Source organism: Prinia subflava, chromosome 8 (assembly GCF_021018805.1).
Source record: "Prinia subflava isolate CZ2003 ecotype Zambia chromosome 8, Cam_Psub_1.2, whole genome shotgun sequence".
Taxonomy (NCBI): domain Eukaryota; kingdom Metazoa; phylum Chordata; class Aves; order Passeriformes; family Cisticolidae; genus Prinia; species Prinia subflava.
The window spans coordinates 21,112,044-21,139,970 of record NC_086254.1 but is presented as its reverse complement, the minus strand read 5'-3'; the positions used below and the strand labels follow the sequence as shown (position 1 = coordinate 21,139,970).

Here is a 27,927-nt window from a genome sequence, read left to right as displayed (position 1 = left end):
ATAATTGCTGCATTGGAAGCCAAGGAAACGGCTTCCAAATACAGCCTCAGAAGTTCCTTGACTAAAATGGGAAGGGAATAACTCTTGGCATCCCATTAACTTCTTCTTGCAAGTCTTCCACCTGACCTGTTCACACTGTGTCTCTTCCTGAGATGCTTATCTCTGAGTTTCATAGGCAAACTTGATGCGTCGAAGCCACGGCAACTCAGAGCTTCTGAACAGGGAACAGCACTGGGAAACGCCATGGTTGGTGTTGGAACAGAGGCCACAAGGGGAGCAGCCCCCTGCCCATTTCTGCTCTAAACTCTGTGCCTTGTTGTTATCCTTCCTCCCTCTCTGTGTCAGTTTTACAAAGAACCTGAAAAAAACACAAAGGGAAAATAGGGAGAAAAAGAGAAGGCAGCTGGTGATGGAGTCTGTGGGTAGCAGGGCTGCCTTGCTCTGCCCTGGCTAGGAAGCAGCCGCTGGAGGAGTTAGGAAGTGACATTTCCAGCTCCCATCCCAATGGAGTGTGCAGGGTAAATGGGGAGAAAAAGGCTTCTGAGCATCTCATCCCCAGAGGTCCCTGCTCCCATCCAAAAGCAGTGAGGTTTGGCCAGGGAGAGCTGCAGCAGGTGCCAGCACCTCGCCCTGCTCAGCGCTTGTGTCAGCAGAGCCTAAGGAAGATGGGGAGCCCCAGCAGGGATGGCAATGGCTGCAGGGGCTGGGAAGGAGCCCTGGATGCAACAGGCAACTGGAGAGGATGGGAGTGAGTTCTTCACCTGCTGCTCTGGGAGGGAGAGCGGAAAAATAGGGCACAGCCCTCAGCAGAGGAGACTGTTCTGAGAACAGAGAGGCACTGCTGGTGCTCACAGAAATTCAGGGCTGCACTGGAGCCCAAGACATCCATGCCAGCACTGGTGTGGGAAGGGCTGGTTGGGCTGGGAGCTCCTGGCCGTGCCCAGCGCTGTCGCTCAGGAGCCCCTTTCCCAGGGCTGTCCCAAACGCGATGTGTTTGAAACACAGCCTGGGGAGTCCTGGGCCGGGGCACCTGCACGCCTGTGGGGCTCAGGGAGGAGTTTCTCTTCACAGGAAAGGCTCTTGGGTGGCACAGCAGTGGCACTGGCAGGGAGCTGTTACCTTCTCAGACACAATTTCCCAGTATGGCACGGGTTGGAATCAAGTCCACAAGATCGGGAGCGCATCTGGGGATGGAAAATGGGAGATTTGTAACTTCACTTTTCCTGTCATATTCTGCCACACACAAGAGGGCAAAAGCTCTCATTACTGTCTGACTGAAGGCAGGAGAGTAAAGCAAAGCTGGGACAACTGGGACAGAAGACAGGACAAGCTTCCCCAGGCAGGCTGAACCCTGCTGAGCTGGGTGCTGTAGAAGCTGCCGCAAACTCCAGCCTGGGGAAAGCATCTCCTGTGACAGCCGGCACATGCAGGGGCAACTGCAGTGGCACGTGGGGCTTGTCACCTGGGCACTGCAGCTACAAGACAGACAGCTGGGTGGCAAACAAGATATTAGCTTACGTGGCGGACACACTCCAGTATCAGCAAAACAAAGATGAAGAAAAACAGCAAAACCACAAACGCGATCCCGTACACCACAGCCTCTAGTTTCTGTAGTGAGGAAAGGAAGAAAGATCACAGGGGTAAGGGGATTGACACTTCCGTTCTCCTTTGCCTGGAAGGACACATGCAGCAGTGCCAGCAGCTCTCTTACCTTCCCTTGGAGTTTCTCGCCCCCCTCCAAGGCCATGTGAATGATCATGTTCTCTTGCAGAAAACACTGGTCCATGCCATCAGAGGCTCCCTGGTTCTCTTCCCTCTCTCTGAGCACCTTTACAAGCAGCCTGGTCTTCAACACCATCTTGGCACAGGCCTTCTTGAGCTGGGGCAGGCTGCAGTCCGTCCTCAGGGCTTTCTCCATGTGGGCCATGAACGTTTGCAGGCCTTTGTCTGGCTCTTGCAAGGGCTGGTGATGATGGGCCGTGGTTTCCAAGAGTTCTTTTAGAACTGGCGCAGGGTCTGGACTTTGGAAAATCCCCCGTTTATTGAGGAGCACGGAGTCGTCCACCTCTTTCTTGTCAGGGATGACAAAGGTGTGCTTGCCTAGAGAGGAATGCTCCTCTTCCTCCGTGGCCCTTCCTCTGCTGCTCACAGCAGAGTGGCTCTGAACCAGTGGGTCAGAGAGAAAATCCAGGTTCCTGTTGAGACCGTGCTCAGCTCCGGGCTTTCGCTCCACTTTCACAGGTCTCCAAACCTGGGGGAAAGGCTGATTATGTCCAACCCAATCCTTGCTGTCCTCCTTCTTGTGCCGTTTGTGTGTCCTGAGGTATTTCTTCCTGGGAGTTGGAACATCCTCCTCATCTCTGTGGTGTCCAGTGATAGAGGCATGGTCAGAAGGGTTGAATACACCAGCTCCATGCGAGGGCTTTAATCCTTGCCAAAACAAACGTGACTTCCTCTCTCCTCGATCCCAGCTTGAGGGTGTCTTTTCCTCCACATCCTTCAGCTTGGCAGGCTGGGGCTGGTGTGGGACAACACTTTTCACGGTCTTCATGCTTTTAGACCTGTGCAGCTTCTTCTTCAGCTTGGCCCTCAGCTCATCAATGCTTCTTTTGCCTTTGTGTCCCACGAGGTGCTGAGAGGGATAGGAATTTGCTCTGGAATTGTCCAGGCTGCTGACATCACCCTCAGTGCTCAGGGTCAGGGCAACCGAAAGTGTTACAGTTCCATGATCTCCCAGTGAGGACTCCTTGGGCTTGAGGCTCAACACTGGGCTGGGATTCAGCTCTCTGCGTTGTTCCATGTCTGCTATTTCTCCTCGTGTCTGTACTAGAGTTGTGTCAGCTGGAGAACACCAAGAGAGCAGATGAGTGGCTCAGCACAAACACAGGCTGAGAGATTACAAGTGGCCGATTTGAGCTCCCCCCAGCCCCTCGGGACACCAACCGCACTGCGGGGCGCTGCTGCTGCACAGCCTCTGGCAGAGGAACTGGATGGTCCTGCAGGGGCTCTCGTGGCGGGGACGCTCCTGGCACAGGCAGCAGGCCACCTCCTTGGGCACTTGGCTACAGAGACAAGAGGGCATTATTGGAGGAGCACCCGGCCACCCAATCCATGCCTCCAGGCCCAACTCAGGGAACACACGGATACCACGCATGGGGGTTGTGCTTCCCTGTGTGCCACAGCTCTGGGAAAGTCCCCTCACTCCCAATGCAAAACATGAAAAAGGAGATTTTATCCATGACCATCTGACACAGAAATGCACCCAGCTGGAGTTCACACTCTGCCTGGGGTTTAAACTTTGAGAAACCTGCAGCAAGTCACCTGAAAGGTGAAATTCTGCCTCTGGGCTGGAGAGTTTTGGCACATTCCCAGAAAGAACCGACAAACCTTGAGCAAAGTGGGCTTGCCCTGGTTTTGTGGCACCCAGATTTGTTTCCCAAGCAGAGCCCTTGTCCCAGCACTCAGTGCCTGCTGGCAGCTGGGGCTCAGTCCCACACACTCACAGAGTTTCCAAGCTCAGTGTGGTCTGCAGGAGCAGCAGCAGCGTCTGCGGACTCACTTGGGTGGCACTCAGGTCTCTGCAAGCATTGGAAAGATCTCAGTCAATTCTCCGCTGACATTGCCAGAATTCTGCCCTGAGAGCAAGCCCAGGGCCCTGCTGGCCGTGGTGCTGTTGGCAGAGGCATCCACTTGTGCCTGATCCAAGAGAAGCCGTTCTGGAGCCCAGCTCCTCTCTGCCTTGCCCTGCTCTAGACCAGGCCGCCGGAATCTGGAGGGCAATGCTGCAGCTCTCGTGGCAGACAGGTGCCACCAGAAAGGATTGCCCCTCTCCCAGCCTGCCTGCTGCTCTCCCCTAAGGGCAGCTGCAGTCCCTGAAGGAGGCAGGAGCCTCGAGCTGCTGCCAGGAGTGCTGCAGCAGGAGCGCAGTTCATTCCCAGAGCTCTGCGGCCACTGCACGGCCCCAGACCTGGATGGGCTCTCGTCCCTGCACGTTTGTGTCCCAGTTCCTGGCTGGCTTTGCAGCTGGGGACACAGCGACACTGCTTGGCCTTTGCCTTGCTCTGCTGGAGCCAGGGCTCCTTGTGTCTCCAGCAGACTCAGGCCGGCCAAGAGGGAGATTTGCTCCTGCACCTCTGCTGCTTTCCTGAGAACAGGACACTCAAGAGAGACACAGATCTCTGCTGATGTGCCAAAGGAGCCAATACTTACAGAGAGCTCACCGAGGGCAGCTTGAAGAAGGCAGCGTCGGCAATGACAGCCAGCGGGTTATGGCTGAGGATCCTGAGAAACAACACAGCTCTGTCAGGGCTCATGGCAAGGACGTGAGCTGGGTGTGCCAGGCAGGCACGTGGGAATGGCCTGGCCACTTTGAAGGAAGCCTTGCAGGAGACAGGCAGGGCAGGGGAAAGGGCCTTTCCAGCTGCACACTCCTGGTGCTCCCTGGCTCACAGCCACAGGCACAATCAGGACCTTCCAGACGGCAAAGCTGCTCTTGCCACTGACCCTGCAGAGGCGCTGCAGAGATTCCCCCTGCCCTGACTCCTTTAGCCCTGGTGCCACTTACAGCTCCTGGAGAAACTGCATCCCATGCCAGGCCTGGAAAGTGCCACTGCGGATCCACGTGAGGCCATTCCCAGAGAGGTTTCTGGGGAAAGAGGAGGTCACACAAAGGAATCAGGCCTATCCGACAGGAAGAGGGGGCAAAGCGGGACCCCTTTGAAGGAAAGGTCCAAATCCAAGGTGGCAGAAAGAGCGTACTGCTCTTTTCTCTGTGTTTGTAAACTGTCCAGGACGGGAACTGAAGGGCACAAGTGCTGACTCTACTTCTGTCCCAGGATGCAGCCAAGGCTGCAAGAACTGGCTGCTCTGATGTCTGCGTGTGGACAGCCCTGCTGGGGTCTGTCCCCCTGGCGTGGCCGTCCAGCCATGGGCATTGACCTGTGCAGCTCAGCTGGGCTCTGAGCAGGGCAGATTTAGGGAGTGTTGGGAAAAGAACAGGAGCATTTTCCCACACAGGAGAGGGTCCCCTGGAAAGACTGTGCTAAAAACAGCAGAAAGGAACTTTATCACTCACAGAACCTTCAGGAAAGGCAGTGGCTCAAAAGCACGTTCCTCAATGGACAGGATCTCATTGCAGGACAAATCCCTGTTCCGGTTAGAACAGCAAACGTCACTTCCATTTGCCCTCTGGCTTTTACTTGCCTCTGCAGCCTGCATCCCAGGAGGGACAAAGGCTAATGCTGGGCACAGCAGCAGGGCCCCAGGGAGGGGCAGGCAGGAGCCCCCCGGCATGGGTAGGGCACGGTGCTTACAGGTGCTTCAGCAGGAACAGCCCCTCCAGGGAATGGCTCTTCACTGCCCGCAGCTCATTGTCCCTGAGCACTCTGCAAGGGGACACAGGACATTGTCACAGAGGCCACTGGCCAGCAGCAAATGGGATTGTCATGGGGAAATCTCCTGCAGCAGCTTGACTGAAGCATCTCTTTGGGTCACTGCAGGCATGGTCCCCGCTCCTGGCCAGAGCTAGCACTTGCTCCTGGCCGGCTGAAGCTGGCCACAGCTTGATTCCTGGGCAGACAGACCCAGGGACGCTGCCCTGGGCTGCAAGAGAGGCGGCTCACGGCATTTCTTGCTTTGCCGGGAAGCTGCGGCGATGCACAGCCCTCCTTGCAGATCAGCCCAGCTTGGAATTCCAATGGAAACGGGTGGTGTGGGGACTGCTGCTCCAACCCCGGAGTAAAGGATGGAAAAGACCTAAACTCCTGACTTCTGAAATACTGCAGGGCACTTACAAGGTCTCAGTCCATGGGTAGTCCTTCCAGGCTTGTTTTCCAACAGCAGCAATGGAGTTGCCAGTGAAATCTCTGCAAAGAAACAAAAGACCCCGGCCCCTCTCAGGAAAAGCCATTTCCCTGCCATTGTGCTGCTGAGCTGGAAGCGGGCTCTGCCTGCACAAGGCCCATCGTGCCCAGCCTGGCTTCCCCCTGGTGCTGAGCTCTGGCCCCCAAAGCGGCGCTGTCTCTGGCCAGGGAGTCCCCGAGGTGTTCCACGTGGGCTTTGCAGCCCCAGGGAGCCGAGCAGGGACAGCTGCAGGGCTCTGTGGGGCGGCGGGACTCACAGGACGGAGAGGGCCCGGCGGCGGCTGGCCGGGGGCACGGTGGCCAGGCCGGCGTGGCGGCACTCCAGCCGCCCACGCCCTGGGCAGCGACAGGGCTGTGGGCACAGCTTCTTGGTCACTCCTGGCGAGGGGGCCACTGCCAGCAGCAGGGCCAGCAGGAGCAGAGCGCGCACAAGACGCGTCACCAGGTCCATGGCGAGGCAGGACTGGCTGCAGACACCTGGGACGCAGAGCTGATGTGGAGCTCTGCCAGTTGCTGTGTCACAGTGGTGCCGCCAATGTCACAGTGCTCCATCCCATGTCACTGGAGCAACGTCACCGTGGTGGTGACTGACATCAGCGCTTGCAGCAAACCGGAGTTCAGGCAATGCTGTCACCAAATGCCTCTGGCTCAGAGCCATCCATCTGCCAAATCATGGAATGGATAAGGGGCCTTAAGGATGAGCCTGTTCCAGCCCCCTGCCATGGGCAGGGACACCCTCGACTGTCCCAGGTTGCTCCAAGCCCTGTCCTGCCTGGCCTCGGACTCTTCCAGGGATGGGGCAGCCACAGCTGCTGTGGGCATTGTGTGCCAGGCCCTGCCCACCCTCCCAGGGAAGAATTTCTCCCAACACACGATCTGACCCTGCTCTCTGTCTCTGTGAAGCCATTCCCATTTGTATTGGGGATTTGTGGGCAGCTTTTGCTATGGATTTGTGGCTAGAGGTGCCGTTGAACTTTCTTTTCCTTCTCATTATCCTGCTCTGAGTTTGTTGGTAATAAATGTAATTAATATCCCCAAGTTGTGTCTGTTGTGTCCGTGACGGTGTTCGGTGAGGGATGTCTCCCTGCCTTTCTGTAAACTCACGAGCCCTTCGGTGTCTTTTCTCTCCGCTGTCCCCTTGCACAGGGCGGGGACAGCGCCGTTGGTGGCACCCGGCACAGGCAGGGCCAAAGCCCCGCCTGGCGCTGGGAGAGCGAGGGGGGATTCCCGAAAGGCCGAGCTGGGAATGCCCGCCGGGAGAGCCTGAGGGAGGCGCAGCGCCAATGGCGGGAAGCGCGGGCAGCCTGAGGGCCGGCGGCTCCGCCTCAGCGCCGGCAGCAGCAGCGGCGGCGGCCGGGTCCAGGCCGCTGCAAGCGCCGCTGCAGCCAAGCCCGTGAGGGGAAGGTCTCCGGCACCGGGCTCTGCAGGCGGCAGCGGCGGGACACGGGCGGCAGAGCTCCCGCCGCGGCCCGAGCGCCGCATTAGCGCCGGCAGAGACCGAGGGGCAGCTCCGCCTCAGCGCGGCGGCAGCAGCGACCCCCGGCCTGAGGAGAAACGCGCGGCCGAACAGCTTGGGCCAAGGTGGCCTCCACTCGTGGGCAAAGAGTCGTGGAGTCGCAGAGTCACTGCCCATGGAAAACACCTGCGGGTTCAGCCAGTCCATCCTGTGCCCGATCTCCATTTTGGCAGCCAGGTCACATCTCTCAGTGCCACCTCCAAGCCCTTCGCTGGGCACCTTCAGGCATGGGGAGACCACCAGCTCCTTGGGCAGCCTCTTCCAAGGCCTGACCACCCTTTCCAAGAAGAAATTCCTCCCTGATGTCTGTGTTGCCCGTCTCACACACCCAGAGGCTATTTTAAGGCCGTTCTGAGCCATATCAGACAAAGGTGCATTTCATGCATGTGCATTACAACTCCTCGAGAAGATGATTCTTCTCAATGCCAGCAGCCCTTCAGCAGGAGGTACAACAATGCACCCATCAGCCTGGGAGCCAGGCGGCTGTGAGGGAGAGCAAAGGGAAGGAGGAGGAGAGGGAAACCTCAGGGGTGCCAAGGGGACAGTGCTGCTTGTGCAGCTCCAAGCCAGCACCACAGCGACACCAGTGCCATGGCCTCTTCCGCAAGAGGACACCGGCCATTCCCCTTCCACCCACCACCCAGAGATCTGTGGATCTGGGAAAGACCCCCAACACTTGAGGTATGAGAGAAGCGCATAGGGAAGAGACATCCTTGCTGGAAACAAGCAGGAATGTTGACAGTTTCCTCCTCCAAAGAGTTTGGTTTTGTTCTCATCTGTTTCCCAGATGAGAATCCAACTGTGCTTTCCATTGTTCAGTGAGCCAGAGCCAGAAAGTGGCCCATGGTGACCCAGAGGGAGCCCGTGCAGTTCTCTGGCTGCTGGCAGTGCCAGAGCCAGGCAGGGGCACCTGGGCTGGCAGAGGTAACGGGGAAATGGAAACAGGTCCCTGCTCAGGGCAGCAGGGGAATCCCCTCCTGGCCCAGCTCACCTTCCCAGCTCCCTCTACACAACACGGTGGAGGCTCTGGGCCTCTGGGGCCGGCAGAATCCCAATGTGGACAAAGGTCCATGTACGGTGGAGGGGCTGCCCAGGGTGAGTCAGTCCAGCCACGCTGGTTGAGAGGCTCCCTGGGGACGCTGTTCTGAGGGGCAGAGGAATGCAGGGAGCCTTGACACTCTGCAAGGAGAAACCCTTGAAGGCGAAGGCAGGAACAGGCCATGCCCTTGTGCCCAAAGACCAGCTGGTGAGGAAGCAGAGTGCCTGAGCAGGAAGCTTTGGCTGGGACTTAGGGAAACATAAAATTTACAAATTTCAGAGAAGGGCAGCACTGCAGGAGGATGGAAAAGATGTCTTTCGGGCATGCAGGCTGAAAGGCAGAAAAGCAAAGGCCCAGCTGGAAGTGAATTTGGCCAATGCCATAAGGAAGACATCAAACTGCTTTTACAAATACATCAGCAACACCAGGAGGAACGAGGGCAATCTTGGTTCTTTTTACTGAATGCAGGCAGAACCATTGCCACAGGGGATGAGGAGAAGGCTGACGTGCTGATGCTTTGTCTGGGTGTCCCGAGCTCGTGGCCGCCCCCAGCACACTCCGGCCTTCCCTCAGTGTGACAGAAAGAAAAGAACAGGCAAGGAAAAAGCATCCAAGCAAATAACAACAGTTTATTGAAATATTAACAAGTTATACTACATACTAATAATTGCTGCATTGGAAGCCAAGGAAACGGCTTCCAAATACAGCCTCAGAAGTTCCTTGACTAAAATGGGAAGGGAATAACTCTTGGCATCCCATTAACTTCTTCTTGCAAGTCTTCCACCTGACCTGTTCACACTGTGTCTCTTCCTGAGATGCTTATCTCTGAGTTTCATAGGCAAACTTGATGCGTCGAAGCCACGGCAACTCAGAGCTTCTGAACAGGGAACAGCACTGGGAAACGCCATGGTTGGTGTTGGAACAGAGGCCACAAGGGGAGCAGCCCCCTGCCCATTTCTGCTCTAAACTCTGTGCCTTGTTGTTATCCTTCCTCCCTCTCTGTGTCAGTTTTACAAAGAACCTGAAAAAAACACAAAGGGAAAATAGGGAGAAAAAGAGAAGGCAGCTGGTGATGGAGTCTGTGGGTAGCAGGGCTGCCTTGCTCTGCCCTGGCTAGGAAGCAGCCGCTGGAGGAGTTAGGAAGTGACATTTCCAGCTCCCATCCCAATGGAGTGTGCAGGGTAAATGGGGAGAAAAAGGCTTCTGAGCATCTCATCCCCAGAGGTCCCTGCTCCCATCCAAAAGCAGTGAGGTTTGGCCAGGGAGAGCTGCAGCAGGTGCCAGCACCTCGCCCTGCTCAGCGCTTGTGTCAGCAGAGTCTAAGGAAGATGGGGAGCCCCAGCAGGGATGGCAATGGCTGCAGGGGCTGGGAAGGAGCCCTGGATGCAACAGGCAACTGGAGAGGATGGGAGTGAGTTCTTCACCTGCTGCTCTGGGAGGGAGAGCGGAAAAATAGGGCACAGCCCTCAGCAGAGGAGACTGTTCTGAGAACAGAGAGGCACTGCTGGTGCTCACAGAAACTCAGGGCTGCACTGGAGCCCAAGACATCCATGCCAGCACTGGTGTGGGAAGGGCTGGTTAGGCTGGGAGCTCCTGGCCGTGCCCAGCGCTGTCGCTCAGGAGCCCCTTTCCCAGGGCTGTCCCAAACGCGATGTGTTTGAAACACAGCCTGGGGAGTCCTGGGCCGGGGCACCTGCGCGCCTGTGGGGCTCAGGGAGGAGTTTCTCTTCACAGGAAAGGCTCTTGGGTGGCACAGCAGTGGCACTGGCAGGGAGCTGTTACCTTCTCAGACACAATTTCCCAGTATGGCACGGGTTGGAATCAAGTCCACAAGATCGGGAGCGCATCTGGGGATGGAAAATGGGAGATTTGTAACTTCACTTTTCCTGTCATATTCTGCCACACACAAGAGGGCAAAAGCTCTCATTACTGTCTGACTGAAGGCAGGAGAGTAAAGCAAAGCTGGGACAACTGGGACAGAAGACAGGACAAGCTTCCCCAGGCAGGCTGAACCCTGCTGAGCTGGGTGCTGTGGAAGCTGCCGCAAACTCCAGCCTGGGGAAAGCATCTCCTGTGACAGCCGGCACATGCAGGGGCAACTGCAGTGGCACGTGGGGCTTGTCACCTGGGCACTGCAGCTACAAGACAGACAGCTGGGTGGCAAACAAGATATTAGCTTACGTGGCGGACACACTCCAGTATCAGCAAAACAAAGATGAAGAAAAACAGCAAAACCACAAACGCGATCCCGTACACCACAGCCTCTAGTTTCTGTAGTGAGGAAAGGAAGAAAGATCACAGGGGTAAGGGGATTGACACTTCCGTTCTCCTTTGCCTGGAAGGACACATGCAGCAGTGCCCAGCAGCTCTCTTACCTTCCCTTGGAGTTTCTCGCCCCCCTCCAAGGCCATGTGAATGATCATGTTCTCTTGCAGAAAACACTGGTCCATGCCATCAGAGGCTCCCTGATTCTCTTCCCTCTCTCTGAGCACCTTTACAAGCAGCCTGGTCTTCAACACCATCTTGGCACAGGCCTTCTTGAGCTGGGGCAGGCTGCAGTCCGTCCTCAGGGCTTTCTCCATGTGGGCCATGAACGTTTGCAGGCCTTTGTCTGGCTCTTGCAAGGGCTGGTGATGATGGGCCGTGGTTTCCAAGAGTTCTTTTAGAACTGGCGCAGGGTCTGGACTTTGGAAAATCCCCCGTTTATTGAGGAGCACGGAGTCGTCCACCTCTTTCTTGTCAGGGATGACAAAGGTGTGCTTGCCTAGAGAGAAATGCTCCTCTTCCTCCGTGGCCCTTCCTCTGCTGCTCACAGCAGAGTGGCTCTGAACCAGTGGGTCAGAGAGAAAATCCAGGTTCCTGTTGAGACCGTGCTCAGCTCCGGGCTTTCGTTCCACTTTCACAGGTCTCCAAACCTGGGGGAAAGGCTGATTATGTCCAACCCAATCCTTACTGTCCTCCTTCTTGTGCCGTTTGTGTGTCCTGAGGTATTTCTTCCTGGGAGTTGGAACATCCTCCTCATCTCTGTGGTGTCCAGTGATAGAGGCATGGTCAGAAGGGTTGAATACACCAGCTCCATGCGAGGGCTTTAATCCTTGCCAAAACAAACGTGACTTCCTCTCTCCTCGATCCCAGCTTGAGGGTGTCTTTTCCTCCACATCCTTCAGCCTAGCAGGCTGGGGCTGGTGTGGGACAACACTTTTCACGGTCTTCATGCTTTTAGACCTGTGCAGCTGCTTCTTCAGCTTGGCCCTCAGCTCATCAATGCTTCTTTTGCCTTTGTGTCCCACGAGGTGCTGAGAGGGATAGGAATTTGCTCTGGAATTGTCCAGGCTGCTGACATCACCCTCAGTGCTCAGGGTCAGGGCAACCGAAAGTGTTACAGTTCCATGATCTCCCAGTGAGGACTCCTTGGGCTTGAGGCTCAACACTGGGCTGGGATTCAGCTCTCTGCGTTGTTCCATGTCTGCTATTTCTCCTCGTGTCTGTACTAGAGTTGTGTCAGCTGGAGAACACCAAGAGAGCAGATGAGTGGCTCAGCACAAACACAGGCTGAGAGATTACAAGTGGCCGATTTGAGCTCCCCCCAGCCCCTCGGGACACCAACCGCACTGCGGGGCGCTGCTGCTGCACAGCCTCTGGCAGAGGAACTGGATGGTCCTGCAGGGGCTCTCGTGGCGGGGACGCTCCTGGCACAGGCAGCAGGCCACCTCCTTGGGCACTTGGCTACAGAGACAAGAGGGCATTATTGGAGGAGCACCCGGCCACCCAATCCATGCCTCCAGGCCCAACTCAGGGAACACACGGATACCACGCATGGGGGTTGTGCTTCCCTGTGTGCCACAACTCTGGGAAAGTCCCCTCACTCCCAATGCAAAACATGAAAAAGGAGATTTTATCCATGACCATCTGACACAGAAATGCACCCAGCTGGAGTTCACACTCTGCCTGGGGTTTAAACTTTGAGAAACCTGCAGCAAGTCACCTGAAAGGTGAAATTCTGCCTCTGGGCTGGAGAGTTTTGGCACATTCCCAGAAAGAACCGACAAACCTTGAGCAAAGTGGGCTTGCCCTGGTTTTGTGGCACCCAGATTTGTTTCCCAAGCAGAGCCCTTGTCCCAGCACTCAGCGCCTGCTGGCAGCTGGGGCTCAGTCCCACACACTCACAGAGTTTCCAAGCTCAGTGTGGTCTGCAGGAGCAGCAGCAGCGTCTGCGGACTCACTTGGGTGGCACTCAGGTCTCTGCAAGCATTGGAAAGATCTCAGTCAATTCTCCGCTGACATTGCCAGAATTCTGCCCTGAGAGCAAGCCCAGGGCCCTGCTGGCCGTGGTGCTGTTGGCAGAGGCATCCACTTGTGCCTGATCCAAGAGAAGCCGTTCTGGAGCCCAGCTCCTCTCTGCCTTGCCCTGCTCTAGACCAGGCCGCCGGAATCTGGAGGGCAATGCTGCAGCTCTCGTGGCAGACAGGTGCCACCAGAAAGGATTGCCCCTCTCCCAGCCTGCCTGCTGCTCTCCCCTAAGGGCAGCTGCAGTCCCTGAAGGAGGCAGGAGCCTCGAGCTGCTGCCAGGAGTGCTGCAGCAGGAGCGCAGTTCATTCCCAGAGCTCTGCGGCCACTGCACGGCCCCAGACCTGGATGGGCTCTCGTCCCTGCACGTTTGTGTCCCAGTTCCTGGCTGGCTTTGCAGCTGGGGACACAGCGACACTGCTTGGCCTTTGCCTTGCTCTGCTGGAGCCAGGGCTCCTTGTGTCTCCAGCAGACTCAGGCCGGCCAAGAGGGAGATTTGCTCCTGCACCTCTGCTGCTTTCCTGAGAACAGGACACTCAAGAGAGACACAGATCTCTGCTGATGTGCCAAAGGAGCCAATACTTACAGAGAGCTCACCGAGGGCAGCTTGAAGAAGGCAGCGTCGGCAATGACAGCCAGCGGGTTATGGCTGAGGATCCTGAGAAACAACACAGCTCTGTCAGGGCTCATGGCAAGGACGTGAGCTGGGTGTGCCAGGCAGGCACGTGGGAATGGCCTGGCCACTTTGAAGGAAGCCTTGCAGGAGACAGGCAGGGCAGGGGAAAGGGCCTTTCCAGCTGCACACTCCTGGTGCTCCCTGGCTCACAGCCACAGGCACAATCAGGACCTTCCAGACGGCAAAGCTGCTCTTGCCACTGACCCTGCAGAGGCGCTGCAGAGATTCCCCCTGCCCTGACTCCTTTAGCCCTGGTGCCACTTACAGCTCCTGGAGAAACTGCATCCCATGCCAGGCCTGAAAAGTGCCACTGCGGATCCACGTGAGGCCATTCCCAGAGAGGTTTCTGGGGAAAGAGGAGGTCACACAAAGGAATCAGGCCTATCCGACAGGAAGAGGGGGCAAAGCGGGACCCCTTTGAAGGAAAGGTCCAAATCCAAGGTGGCAGAAAGAGCGTACTGCTCTTTTCTCTGTGTTTGTAAACTGCCCAGGACGGGAACTGAAGGGCACAAGTGCTGACTCTACTTCTGTCCCAGGATGCAGCCAAGGCTGCAAGAACTGGCTGCTCTGATGTCTGCATGTGGACAGCCCTGCTGGGGTCTGTCCCCCTGGCGTGGCCGTCCAGCCATGGGCATTGACCTGTGCAGCTAAGCTGGGCTCTGAGCAGGGCAGATTTAGGGAGTGTTGGGAAAAGAACAGGAGCATTTTCCCACACAGGAGAGGGTGCCCCATGGAAAGACTGTGCTAAAAACAGCAGAAAGGAACTTTATCACTCACAGAACCTTCAGGAAAGGCAGTGGCTCAAAAGCGCGTTCCTCAATGGACAGGATCTCATTGCAGGACAAATCCCTGTTCCAGTTAGAACAGCAAATGTCACTTCCATTTGCCCTGTGGCTTTTACTTGCCTCTGCAGCCTGCATCCCAGGAGGGACAAAGGCTAATGCTGGGCACAGCAGCAGGGCCCCAGGGAGGGGCAGGCAGGAGCCCCCCGGCATGGGCAGGGCACGGTGCTTACAGGTGCTTCAGCAGGAACAGCCCCTCCAGGGAATGGCTCTTCACTGCCCGCAGCTCATTGTCCCTGAGCACTCTGCAAGGGGACACAGGACATTGTCACAGAGGCCACTGGCCAGCAGCAAATGGGATTGTCATGGGGAAATCTCCTGCAGCAGCTTGACCGAAGCATCTCTTTGGGTCACTGCAGGCATGGTCCCCACTCCTGGCCAGAGCCAGCACTTGCTCCTGGCTGGCTGAAGCTGGCCACAGCTTGATTCCTGGGCAGACAGACCCAGGGACGCTGCCCTGGACTACAAGAGAGGCGGCTCACAGCATTTCTTGCTGTGCCGGGAAGCTGCGGCGATGCACAGCCCTCCTTGCAGAGCAGCCCAGCTTGGAATTCCAATGGAAACGGGTGGTGTGGGGGCTGCTGCTCCAACCCCGGAGTAAAGGATGGAAAAGACCTAAACTCCTGACTTTTGAAATGCTGCAGGGCACTTACAAGGTCTCAGTCCATGGGTAGTCCTTCCAGGCTTGTTTTCCAACAGCAGCAATGGAGTTGCCAGTGAAATCTCTGCAAAGAAACAAAAGACCCCGGCCCCTCTCAGGAAAAGCCATTTCCCTGCCATTGTGCTGCTGAGCTGGAAGCGGGCAGTGCCCATCGTGCCCAGCCTGGCTTCACCCTGGTGCTGAGCTCTGGCCCCCAAAGCGGTGCTGTCTCTGGCCAGGGAGTCCCCGAGGTGTTCCACGTGGGCTTTGCAGCCCCAGGGAGCCGAGCAGGGACAGCTGCAGGGCTCTGTGGGGCGGCGGGACTCACAGGACGGAGAGGGCCCGGCGGCGGCTGGCCGGGGGCACAGTGGCCAGGCCGGCGTGGCGGCACTCCAGCCGCCCACGCCCTGGGCAGCGACAGGGCTGTGGGCACAGCTTCTTGGTCACTCCTGGCGAGGGGGCCACTGCCAGCAGCAGGGCCAGCAGGAGCAGAGCGCGCACAAGACGCGTCACCAGGTCCATGGCGAGGCAGGACTGGCTGCAGACACCTGGGACGCAGAGCTGATGTGGAGCTCTGCCAGTTGCTGTGTCACAGTGGTGCCGCCAATGTCACAGTGCTCCATCCCATGTCACTGTAGCAACGTCACCGTGGTGGTGACTGACATCAGCGCTCGCAGCAAACCGGAGTTCAGGCAATGCTGTCACCAAATGCCTCTGGCTCAGAGCCATCCATCTGCCAAATCATGGAATGGATAAGGGGCCTTAAGGATGAGCCCGTTCCAGCCCCCTGCCATGGGCAGGGACACCCTCGACTGTCCCAGGTTGCTCCAAGCCCTGCCCTGCCTGGCCTCAGACTCTTCCAGGGATGGGGCAGCCACAGCTGCTGTGGGCATTGTGTGCCAGGCCCTGCCCACCCTCCCAGGGAAGAATTTCTCCCAACACACGATCTGACCCTGCTCTCTGTCTCTGTGAAGCCATTCCCATTTGTATTGGGGATTTGTGGGCAGCTTTTGCTATGGATTTGTGGCTAGAGGTGCTGTTGAACTTTCTTTTCCTTCTCATTATCCTGCTCTGAGTTTGTTGGTAATAAATGTAATTAATATCCCCAAGTTGTGTCTGTTGTGTCCGTGACAGTGTTCGGTGAGGGATGTCTCCCTGCCTTTCTGTAAACTCACGAGCCCTTCGGTGTCTTTTCTCTCCGCTGTCCCCTTGCACAGGGCGGGGACAGCGCCGTTGGTGGCACCCGGCACAGGCAGGGCCAAAGCCCCGCCTGGCGCTGGGAGAGCGAGGGGGGATTCCCGAAAGGCCGAGCTGGGAATGCCCGCCGGGAGAGCCTGAGGGAGGCGCAGCGCCAATGGCGGGAAGCGCGGGCAGCCTGAGGGCCGGCGGCTCCGCCTCAGCGCCGGCAGCAGCAGCGGCGGCGGCGGCGGCCGGGTCCAGGCCGCTGCAAGCGCCGCTGCAGCCAAGCCCGTGAGGGGAAGCGCTCCGGCACCGGGCTCTGCAGGCGGCAGCGGCGGGACACGGGCGGCAGAGCTCCCGCCGCGGCCCGAGCGCCGCATTAGCGCCGGCAGAGACCGAGGGGCAGCTCCGCCTCAGCGCGGCGGCAGCGGCAGCGACCCCCGTGCGGAGGAAGGCGCGGGCAGCTTCGGCAAGGCCGGCACAGCCCCGGCAGCAGCCCCGGAGAGGCGGCCCGGGCCCGGGCGGGAAGCGCGGCCGCTCCGCCGCACAGGCAGCTCCGACTGCGGCCAGCGGCCCCCGGCCTGAGGAGAAACGCGCGGCCGAACAGCTCGGGCCGGGGCGGGCTCCAGTTGTGGGCACACAGTCAGTAAGATTCCTTCTGTAGGAAGCTGTTGGGAGCTTCCAGCTTCCCTCATGTCAGGCGGAATGAAGTCCTGATCGCTCCAAAGACGGATGTGCTGCTGGGCAAGGCTCGGGCAATTAGAATGTACGGTTACATGTCTGTAGTAACAGATTTAAGAGGAAACCAAAATCAAGCTGCTACAGACTTTTAATTTTGACTGGAGGAGAGCAGGAATGAGAACATGTCAGGAGAACAACCTGCAGATACCAAGCGTGGTGGAGGAGGAGGGGCGGGAGGTGCTCGACGTGCCGGAGCCAAGATTCCTCTGCAGCCCGTGGTGAGACCATGGTGAGGCAGCTGTGCCCTTGCAGCACCTGGGGACCACGGGAATGCAGAGATCCACCCGCACCGTGTGGGGCATCCCCACACCAGAGCAGATGGGTAACTGGAGGATGCTGTGGTACTGTGGGAGACCGTGGAGAGAAGAGGCACTGCTCCCAGGCTGGAGCAACGCATCCTTAGAGGACTGCACCTGTGGGAGAGTGACCCACGTTGCAGCAGTTTTGGGAGGACTGTTGCCTGTGGGTTGGAGTTTGCATTGAGCTGCTGTTTGTGAGATGGAGCCACGCTGGAGAAGTTTCTGGAAAACTGTCTCCCGTGGGAAGAACCCCACGGTGCAACAGGGTAACAGTTTCTGTCCCTGAGAGCAGCCTCAGGTTTGACCAGGTTTGAGAAGCCTCAGAACTGACCATAACCCCCATCCCGTCTCCTTGTGCTGCTGAGGTAGGTGGAAGATCTGGGAAGGAGAGAGGGGTGGGGGGTGTAATATATATTATAAATAATTCGTGCTAAAAACTACAGTATTTCTGAGAATGAGATACCAGCGACTGGGAAAGAGCAATATGCACTGGTGTTAAGGGATGAATATTCACCTGCAAGAAAAAGGGTATTCCAGGGGATTTTCGTCTGAGCATGCAAAAAGGAAGATAAGATGAACAATAAGAAAGCAAGAATCACCCCCCCTCCCTCCCCCGGCAACACTCTAAGCTTGGAAATGTATAAAAAAGACCCTGTTGATAGCTGTCTTTTGTGAGTCAAGAGGGAGCAATAGAGTCCCCCTGTCTCACCCAGTGCTGACTGCCGGCCCAGCGCTGCTCGTCTTTGCTTGTGGCTTTTGCAATTCTGACTATGGAATAAATTCTCTTTAATTATCAAATTGACTCGTCCATTTATAACAGGGGGTAGATGTTTTTAAGGGCTTATTTTACTTCTCATTATCCTGCTCTGATTGTATTAGTAATAAATTCATTTTCTATCAGTAAGCCATGCCTGTTTTACCCATGATGGTATTTGATAAGTATTTTCTCCTGGTCCTTAACTCATGAACCTTCGTTAAATTTTCTGCCTTCTGTCCAGCTGCAGAGGAGTGAGTGAGCAGCTTTGTGAGTGCCTGGCATCTGGCTAGGGTCAACCCACAACACTCCCAAACGGAATTTGGCCAATGACATAAGAGAGAACAGAAACTGCTTTTACAAATACATCAACAACAGGGGGAACGAGGACAATCTTCATTTTTATTGAATGCAGGGGGAATCATTGCCACAAGGGATGAGGAAAACACTGAGGTGCTGATGCCTTGTCTGGGTGTCCCACACTTGTGGCTGCCTGCAGCACCCTTCTCTGCAGAGAGGGATAAATGTGCCAGCTCTTGGAGTGCACCACAGTAACTGGGCACAGGCAGCACATCCTGGGATATCAGTATTCCTTCACTGTTGCTGCTTCTCAGGGGCACTTCCCATTCAAGTAACAGCAAAGAAATAACAGGGGAAGAACCATCCAAGGAAATGAGAACAACAGTCAATGAAATAACATTGAAGTAAAGTCCCAGCATTTTCTACATTGGAACAGGAGGTCAAGGACAATCTTCTTGAAAGTCTTCTCACCGTCACCCAAGTTCATCACAGTGTGGGAAATACCTGCATTGCCGGAGTTCCTCTTCATCCTTCCTTTTAAGGTGCCTAGGAATTATTTAACTACCAGCAAGTCAGCTTTTCTGAGATAAGCCTGTTCGAGGCTTCCCACAAGATCATGGCCTCTTTCATGCATCCACCTGCTCCAAAATGGATCCTCCAGAGGCTGCAGGTGGATCTCTGCATACCTGTGAATTTCCACAGGCTACAGAGGCACAGCTGCCGCACTATGGCCTACACCCTGGGCTGCAGGGGAATCTCAGCGCTGGTACCTTGAGCAGATCCTGTCCCTCCTCCTCTGACCATGGTGTGTATCTGCAGAGCTGTTCCTCTCACATGTCCCTACTCCTCTCTCTGGCTGCTGTTCCACTCAAGTTACTACTTTCCACTTCTTAGATATGTTAAGCCAAGTGTGTTACCACATGTCAGGTGGGCTTAGCTTCGACCACCCTGGCATGTCCACCCTGCAGCCTGCTGGCATTGGCTCTGCCAGAAATGTGGGAAGGCTCTAGAACCTTCTCACAAAAGCAGTCCCATGTACAAACCTCCAACTTCCACTACCAAAACCTAGTTATTCAAACCCAATACAAATGGGAATGTTTTCACAGTGACAGCAGGGTCATAACCTGTGCTGCGGAGAAATTCTTCCATGGGAGTGTGGGCAGGGCCTGGTACACAATGCCCACTGCAGCTGTGGCTGCCCCATCTCTGGAAGTGTCTGAGGCCAGGCAGGGCAGGGCTTGGAGCAACCTGGGACAGTCGAGGGTGTCCCTGCCCATGGCAGGGGGCTGGAACGGGCTCATCCTTAAGGCCCCTTATCCATTCCATGATTTGGCAGATGGATGGCTCTGAGCCAGAGGCATTTGGTGACAGCATTGCCTGAACTCCGGTTTGCTGCGAGCGCTGATGTCAGTCACCACCACGGTGACGTTGCTACAGTGACATGGGATGGAGCACTGTGACATTGGCGGCACCACTGTGACACAGCAACTGGCAGAGCTCCACATCAGCTCTGCATCCCAGGTGTCTGCAGCCAGTCCTGCCTCGCCATGGACCTGGTGACGCGTCTTGTGCGCGCTCTGCTCCTGCTGGCCCTGCTGCTGGCAGTGGCCCCCTCGCCAGGAGTGACCAAGAAGCTGTGCCCACAGCCCTGTCGCTGCCCAGGGCGTGGGCGGCTGGAGTGCCGCCACGCCGGCCTGGCCACCGTGCCCCCGGCCAGCCGCCGCCGGGCCCTCTCCGTCCTGTGAGTCCCGCCGCCCCACAGAGCCCTGCAGCTGTCCCTGCTCGGCTCCCTGGGGCTGCAAAGCCCACGTGGAACACCTCGGGGACTCCCTGGCCAGAGACAGCACCGCTTTGGGGCCAGAGCTCAGCACCAGGGGGAAGCCAGGCTGGGCACGCTGGGCACTGCCCGCTTCCAGTTCAGCAGCACAATGGCAGGGAAATGGCTTTTCCTGAGAGGGGCTGGGGTCTTTTGTTTCTTTGCAGAGATTTCACTGGCAACTCCATTGCTGCTGTTGGAAAACAAGCCTGGAAGGACTACCCATGGACTGAGACCTTGTAAGTGCCCTGCAGCATTTCAAAAGTCAGGAGTTTAGGTCTTTTCCATCCTTTACTCCGGGGTTGGAGCAGCAGTCCCCACACCACCTGTTTCAATTGCAATTCCAAGCTGGGCTGATCTGCAAGGAGGGCTGTGCATCGCCGCAGCTTCCCGGCAAAGCAAGAAATGCCGTGAGCCGCCTCTCTTGCAGCCCAGGGCAGCGTCCCTGGGTCTGTCTGCCCAGGAATCAAGCTGTGGCCAGCTTCAGCCAGCCAGGAGCAAGCGCTGGCTCTGGCCAGGAGCGGGGACCATGCCTGCAGTGACCCAAAGAGATGCTTCAGTCAAGCTGCTGCAGGAGATTTCCCCATGACAATCCCATTTGCTGCTGGACAGGGGCCTCTGTGACAATGTCCTGTGTCCCCTTGCAGAGTGCTCAGGGACAATGAGCTGCGGGCAGTGAAGAGCCATTCCCTGGAGGGGCTGTTCCTGCTGAAGCACCTGTAAGCACCGTGCCCTGCCCATGCCGGGGGGCTCCTGCCTGCCCCTCCCTGGGGCCCTGCTGTTGTGCCCAGCTGTAGCCTTTGTCCCTCCTGGGATGCAGGCTGCAGAGGCAAGTAAAAGCCACAGGGCAAATGGAAGTGACATTTGCTGTTCTAACTGGAACAGGGATTTGTCCTGCAATGAGATCCTGTCCATTGAGGAACGTGCTTTTGAGCCACTGCCTTTCCTGAAGCTTCTGTGAGTGATAAAGTTCCTTTCTGCTGTTTTTAGCACAGTCTTTCCATCGGGCACCCTCTCCTGTGTGGGAAAATGCTCCTGTTCTTTTCCCAACACTCCCTAAATCTGCCCTGCTCAGAGCCCAGCTGAGCTGCACAGGTCAATGCCCATGGCTGGACGGCCACGCCAGGGGGACAGACCCCAGCAGGGCTGTCCACACGCAGACATCAGAGCAGCCAGTTCTTGCAGCCTTGGCTGCATCCTGGGACAGAAGTAGAGTCAGCACTTGTGCCCTTCAGTTCCCATCCTGGGAAGTTTACAAACACAGAGAAAGCAGAAGTTCTCTCCCTCTTCCACCTTGGATTTGTATCTTTCCTATAAAGGGGTCCCGCTTTGCCCCCTCTTCCTGTAGGATAGGCCTGATTCCTTTGTGTGACCTCCTCTTTCCCCAGAAACCTCTCTGGGAATGGCCTCACGTGGATCCACAGTGACACTTTCCAGGCCTGGCATGGGATGCAGTTTCTCCAGGAGCTGTAAGTGGCACCAGGGCTAAAGGAGTCAGGGCAGGGGGAATTTCTGCAGCGCCTCTGCAGGGTCAGTGGCAAGAGCAGCTTTGCCCTCTGGAAAGTCCTGATTGTGCCTGTGGCTGTGAGCCAGGGAGCACCAGGAGTGTGCAGCTGGAAAGGCCCTTTCCCCTGCCCTGCCTGTCTCCTGCAAGGCTTCCTTCAAAGTGGCCAGGCCATTCCCACGTGCCTGCCCGGCACACCCAGCTCACGTCCTTGCCATGAGCCCTGACAGAGCTGTGTTGTTTCTCAGGATCCTCAGCCATAACCCGCTGGCTGTCATTGCCGACGCTGCCTTCTTCAAGCTGCCCTCGGTGAGCTCTCTGTAAGTATTGGCTCCTTTGGCACATCAGCAGAGATCTGTGTCTCTCTTGAGTGTCCTGTTCTCAGGAAAGCAGCAGAGGTGCAGGAGCAAATCTCCCTCTTGGCCGGCCTGAGTCTGCTGGAGACACAAGGAGCCCTGGCTCCAGCAGAGCAAGGCAAAGGCCAAGCAGTGTCGCTGTGTCCCCAGCTGCAAAGCCAGCCAGGAACTGGGACACAAACGTGCAGGGACGAGAGCCCATCCAGGTCTGGGGCCGTGCAGTGGCCGCAGAGCTCTGGGAATGAACTGCGCTCCTGCTGCAGCACTCCTGGCAGCAGCTCGAGGCTCCTGCCTCCTTCAGGGACTGCAGCTGCCCTTAGGGGAGAGCAGCAGGCAGGCTGGGAGAGGGGCAATCCTTTCTGGTGGCACCTGTCTGCCACGAGAGCTGCAGCATTGCCCTCCAGATTCCGGCGGCCTGGTCTAGAGCAGGGCAAGGCAGAGAGGAGCTGGGCTCCAGAACGGCTTCTCTTGGATCAGGCACAAGTGGATGCCTCTGCCAACAGCACCACGGCCAGCAGGGCCCTGGGCTTGCTCTCAGGGCAGAATTCTGGCAATGTCACTGGAGAATTGAATGAGATCTTTCCAATGCTTGCAGAGACCTGAGTGCCACCCAAGTGAGTCCGCAGACGCTGCTGCTGCTCCTGCAGACCACACTGAGCTTGGAAATTCTGTGAGTGTGTGGGACTGAGCCCCAGCTGCCAGCAGGCACTGAGTGCTGGGACAAGGGCTCTGCTTGGGAAACAAATCTGGGTGCCACAAAACCAGGGCAAGCCCACTTTGCTCAAGGTTTGTCGGTTCTTTCTGGGAATGTGCCAAAACTCTCCAGCCCAGAGGCAGAATTTCACCTTTCAGGTGACTTGCTGCAGGTTGCTCAAAGGGGAGTTTGAACTCCAGGCAGGTGCATTTCTGTGTCAGGTGGTATTTGGGGAACAGTTCCACTTGCCAGGATAAAATCTCCTTTTTCATGTTTTGCATTGGGAGTGAGGGGACTTTCCCAGAGCTGTGGCACACAGGGAAGCACAACCCCCATGCGTGGTATCCGTGTGTTCCCTGAGTTGGGCCTGGAGGCATGGATTGGGTGGCCGGGTGCTCCTCCAATAATGCCCTCTTGTCTCTGTAGCCAAGTGCCCAAGGAGGTGGCCTGCTGCCTGTGCCAGGAGCGTCCCCGCCACGAGAGCCCCTGCAGGACCATCCAGTTCCTCTGCCAGAGGCTGTGCAGCAGCAGCGCCCCGCAGTGCGGTTGGTGTCCCGAGGGGCTGGGGGGAGCTCAAATCTGCCACTTGTCTTGAGCCTGTGTTGGGGGGTCCTGATCTCCCTTGGAGTACAGCACTTGGGACAAAACAGCTTGGGGTGAAGAGTTCCTGGTGATTGTACATCTCTTGTGTGCCCAATACTGTCTGCAGACGGAACAGCTCACTGGGATCACCAAACCTACGGGCTTCAAATCCAAACTGTGCCCCCAGCTAGGGAAAGCAGGAATGCCAAGTGCCCTTCCATGCTGCTGGAAGGCAATGTGTGCTCCTAACCCCCCCCAAATTCCCCTAACAGCCTGGTCTCTGTGCCACCCCCACTGCCCACGTGCAGGAGAAAGGGCAGAGCCCCCTCTGTGCTCTGCAGGGTGAACCCCAGCACCGTTATCCCCTCGTTGGCCTGTGCAGGGGGAGCAAAGCGCCGTCCTGCTCTAGCTGGGCACAGGGCAGAGAACATCCTATCCACAGCAGGGCCAGGCTGCACTTTTGCAAACAGATACAGCCAGCTTTCCAAGGTGCCCAGGGAGCTCGAGTCTCTCACTGCCTCAGCCCCAGGTTTCCCCTAGCACGGTCCCAGAGCTCTGGTGCCCTTCAGGAAGTTTTTCATGGTCTAACAGCTTGAGCTGCTGCAGTTGGGAATGGCCTCAGAGCAAAGGAGTCCCTGGGCTTTTCTCCCTGGCCAGTCTGGGCTCCCATTGCAGTGCTGATCTTTCCTCTGGGGTCTCTGGCTCTTCTCTGGCTCCTGCAGAGTCATCCAAGCCTGGCTCATCCACAGCTGTGGGAAACTCTCAGACAGCAAACTCATTTGCCAGGGATGCTTCCCTCCCACCCAAACAGAGACACCAGGAAAGAACCTGCTCTCTGCTCTGCCCTGAGGGGATAATGGGGTGGATTGAAGGGGGCTGCTCCTCTCCACAACACATCCCACACTCTGCTCTTGCGCTCCCTGGCCTTGAGATGAGCTCCTGCTGCTCGGGGTAATCTCTGAGCCTGTGTTTGTGCCAAGCTGCTGATCTGCTCTCTTGGTGTTCTCCAGCTCACACATCTCTGGTACAGACAGAGGAAGCAATAACAGACATGGAACAACGCAGAGAGCTGAACACCAGCCCAGTGTTGAGCCTCAAGCCCAAAGAGTCTTCACTTGGAAATCATGGAACTGTAACGCTTGCAGTTGCCCTGACCCTGAGCACTGAGGGTGATGTCAGCAGCCTGGACAATTCCAGAGCAAATTCCTATCCCCCTCAGCACCTTGTGGGGCACAAAGGCAAAACAAGTGTTGATGACCTGGGGACCAAGCTCAAGAAGAAGCTGCACAGGTCTAAAAGCATCAAGACCGTGAAAAGCGTTGTCCCACACCAGCCCCGGCCGCCCAGGCTGAAGGATATGGAGGAAAAGACACCCTCAAGTTGGGATCAAGAGGAGATGGAGTCACATTTGAACTGGCAAGCACTGAACCCCTGGGATGTAGCTGGTGGGTTAAACCCCACTCAGGACAAGTCTATCGATAGACACCTCAGAGATGAGGTGGAACATCCAGCTCCAAGGCAGAACTACATCACTACTCACAAACAGCCCAAGGAGCACAGCCAGTATTGGGTTGGACATAATCAGCTTTTCTACCAGTTTTTGAGCCCTGTGAAAGCACAGGGAAAGCCCAGAGCCACCGCCACCAAGGACGAGCAGCGCCTAAATGGGAACCTGGATTTTCTGTCTGACCCACTGGTTCAGAGCCAGCCCGCTGCGAGCAGCAGGGGAGAGGAGCGTTCCTCTCTAGGCAGGCACCTCCTGCTCATCCCTGACACCACACACACACACTGGAAGCAACAGCAGGAAGCCTCCAGGTTCCTCAATAAACCTTGGAGCCCTCAAGGCCCAGACCTTGCACCGGTTCCAGGAGAGCTTTTGGAAACCACGGCCGATCATCACCAGCCCTTGCAAGAGCCAGAGGAAGCCCTGCAAACTTTCATGGCTCATGTGGAGACAGCCCTGAGGATGGACTGCAGCCTGCCCCAGCTCCAGCTGGCCTGTGACAGGACAGTCTCAGAGATCGGGCTCCTTCTAAAGGTGCTCAGTGAGAGGCAGGAGACCCACACAGCCTCTGATGGCACAGACCAGTGTCCTCTGCAAGAGAACATCTCTAGACGCACGGCTTTGGAGGATGATCAGGAGCCCACAGGGAAGGTAGGAGAGCTCATGGGCCTGCCGCATGTGTCCTTCTTGGCAAAGGACAATGGAATGATCAATCCACTTGGTCTTCTTTTTTATCTCACAGCCAAACCCAGAGACCGTGGATGACACGATCACATTCATTGTATTGCTGTCTCTCATCGCAGTCATTTTACTGACACTGAAGGGTGTCTGTCACGTAAGCCAATATCTTGTTTGCCACCCAGCTGTCTTTCTTGTAGCTGGAGTGCCCAGGTGACGAGCCCCACGTGCCACTGCAGATGCCCCTGCATGTGTTGGGTACTATAGGAGATGTTTTCCCAAGCCTGCAGCTTGTGGCAGCTTCCATAGTAGCCAGCTCAGCAGAGTTCAGCCTGACTGGGCGCAGCTTGTCCTCTCTTCTGTAACAGTTCTCCTCAGCTTTGCTTCACTTTCCTGCCTTTAGCCACACAGAATGAGATTGGGAACTCTGGGAGTTCAAAATAGCTCTGGGAGTTCCTGCAGAGAGAAAGAGGAAATTGGGAAGGAAGGACAGGTTCTTTTTAAAATCACTGCTGCTGGCACAGACTTGCACATGTGTAGAACAGGCTGGGTTGGATGAAGGATCTTTTGGTCTCCCAAGTTCTCTGGAGTATGACAAGAAAACTCCAATGTTACAAGTCTCTCTCCTTTCCAAGGTGTGTTCCCAATGTGCTGCAGCTATTTCCCGACAGCTACTCAGCAAGAAATCTTGGCTGATAAGGTAACTGCTCCCTTCCCATGCCACTGCTGTGCCACCAAGAGCCTTTCCTGTGAAGAGAAACTCCTCCCTGAGCCCCACAGGCGCGCAGGTGCCCCAGCCCAGGACTCCCCAGGCTGTGTTTCAAACACATCGTGTTTGGGACAGCCCCGGGAAAGGGGCTCCTGAGCGACAGCGCTGGGCATGGCCAGGAGCTCCCGGCCCAACCAGGCCTTCATGTACCAGTGATGCTTCCCCAGATGGAGTGCAAGTGTTGGGCCAGCCACGGATGTCATTTGTTGGGCCCCCATCTTCTGTGGGCTCAGCTGAAACACCCCTGAGCAGGGAGAGGTGCTGCACCTCCTGCAGCCCTCCCTGGCCAAACTTCCCTGCTTATTTTCTTTGGTTTTCAGGTTGTCTGTAAAACTGCAAGAGATATGGAGAGAAAACAAGTACAGGGAGGCAGAGGATGCAGAGCAGGTAAGGGCAGGGAGCAGATCCCAGTGCATCTCTGCCTGCACCACCTGCTCTTCCTCACCTCTCCAAATCCTTCCCTTCCATGGCAATTTCCAGGACTTGCCTGAGCTCAGCGAAGCTGAATTGCTGTTGGTTCAATACATCATGGATGTCCTTGATAAAGAGGAGGAAGAATTGCAGAAGCAAATGCAGAAAGAGAACACGGATGTGTCGCAAGAAGAGACACAATGTGAAGAACTTGAGGGAGGGAGAGAAGATTTTCAAGATGTGGAGAACAAGAAAGTAGGATGACAGCACTTGGTTCTCCAGCTCCTATTCTGATACAAGAACTGCTAAACCATTCCTTGGATGCTGTATTTTTATCTGTTTCCTTGGATCCTAGTTCTTGCCTTGGAGGCTATTTGCTTGGCAATTTCCTTACTACTGTTTCCTTGACTCTTCTTGCCCTTATTTCCTCAGATGTTATTTCCTTGCTGTTATTCCAGATGGAAGAAGCCTAAGGAAATGCTGTTACCTAGAGACAAGATCCTGTCCTGCATCCGGCACCCCAAGATCGGGATCGCTGACTCCATTAACCCTCTCTGCAGAGGAGGACGCTGCTAGTGGGTGCTGTGCTTAGGACACCCCAAAGTCCCCAGGGGACTGGGACAGGGGGGATCCAGGTGTGTCAAGCAGTCACTGCAGCCCAGCCTCTGGAGCCGCAGCCTTCCCGGGGCCGTGGCATCCTGGGGGCAACCTGCTCATGTGACGGACTCCCTCTACACAGCCCCCTGTGTGCAGCTGTTGTGTCTGTTCCCACCTGGGAATGCTTTCCCAATAAATGCAAGTTTTGTATAGCAAGAGTGTCCTGGAAGTGTCCATGTGTTAGCTGAGCTGTACCCATTTCTGTGGGGCTGCACACACAGGTACAGGGTTATGCTTGTGTATCTGGTGCCAGAAGCAGGACTCACATTTGAACTGGCAAGCACTGAACCCCTGGGATGTAGCTGGTGGGTCAAACCCCACTCAGGACAAGTCTATCGATAGACACCTCAGAGATGAGGTGGAAGATCCAGCTCCAAGGCAGAACTACATCACTACTCACAAACAGCCCAAGGAGCACAGCCAGTATTGGGTTGGACATAATCAGCTTTTCTACCAGTTTTTGAGCCCTGTGAAAGCACAGGGAAAGCCCAGAGCCACCGCCACCAAAGACAAGCAGCGCCTAAATGGGTCTCAGGATTGTTGATTCCCTGAGATTCTCCTTGGGGTTGGTGTTCCCCAAGGTACTAAGGTTCCCCCAGGGTTGCTGTTCCCTGGGAGTTTCCTCTGGGTTGCTGTTCCCAGAGGTAATAAGGTTTTCTGTCTTCTCTTTGCCCTAAGTGTTACACACCAGAGGTAGAGACGACAAGCTGAGTCTGCCAGTGCATGTTCCGAGGTTGTTTATTCTTCATTATCTCAGTTCTTTTTCAGCTCTGCCAGGCCTCCCTGGCAGGGTACCTTATCTTAGTTCTTTCTCAGCTCTGC

At 56.4% G+C, this 27,927-nt stretch overlaps 1 protein-coding gene across 1 annotated transcript; it reads right to left on the bottom strand.

Moving 5' to 3' along the window:
* Positions 1–757: 757 nt before the first annotated feature.
* LOC134554365 (uncharacterized) lies at positions 758–4,458 on the bottom strand. Its single transcript, XM_063404909.1, has 6 exons — positions 4,210–4,458; positions 3,504–3,578; positions 2,944–3,062; positions 1,712–2,841; positions 1,519–1,608; positions 758–769 (listed from the first exon to the last, which is right to left on the bottom strand). Exons 1-6 carry the CDS (start codon positions 4,311–4,313, stop codon positions 758–760), a joined length of 1,530 nt encoding a protein of 509 aa, XP_063260979.1. The 5' UTR covers positions 4,314–4,458.
* Between the last annotated feature and the right edge of the window lie 23,469 nt (positions 4,459–27,927).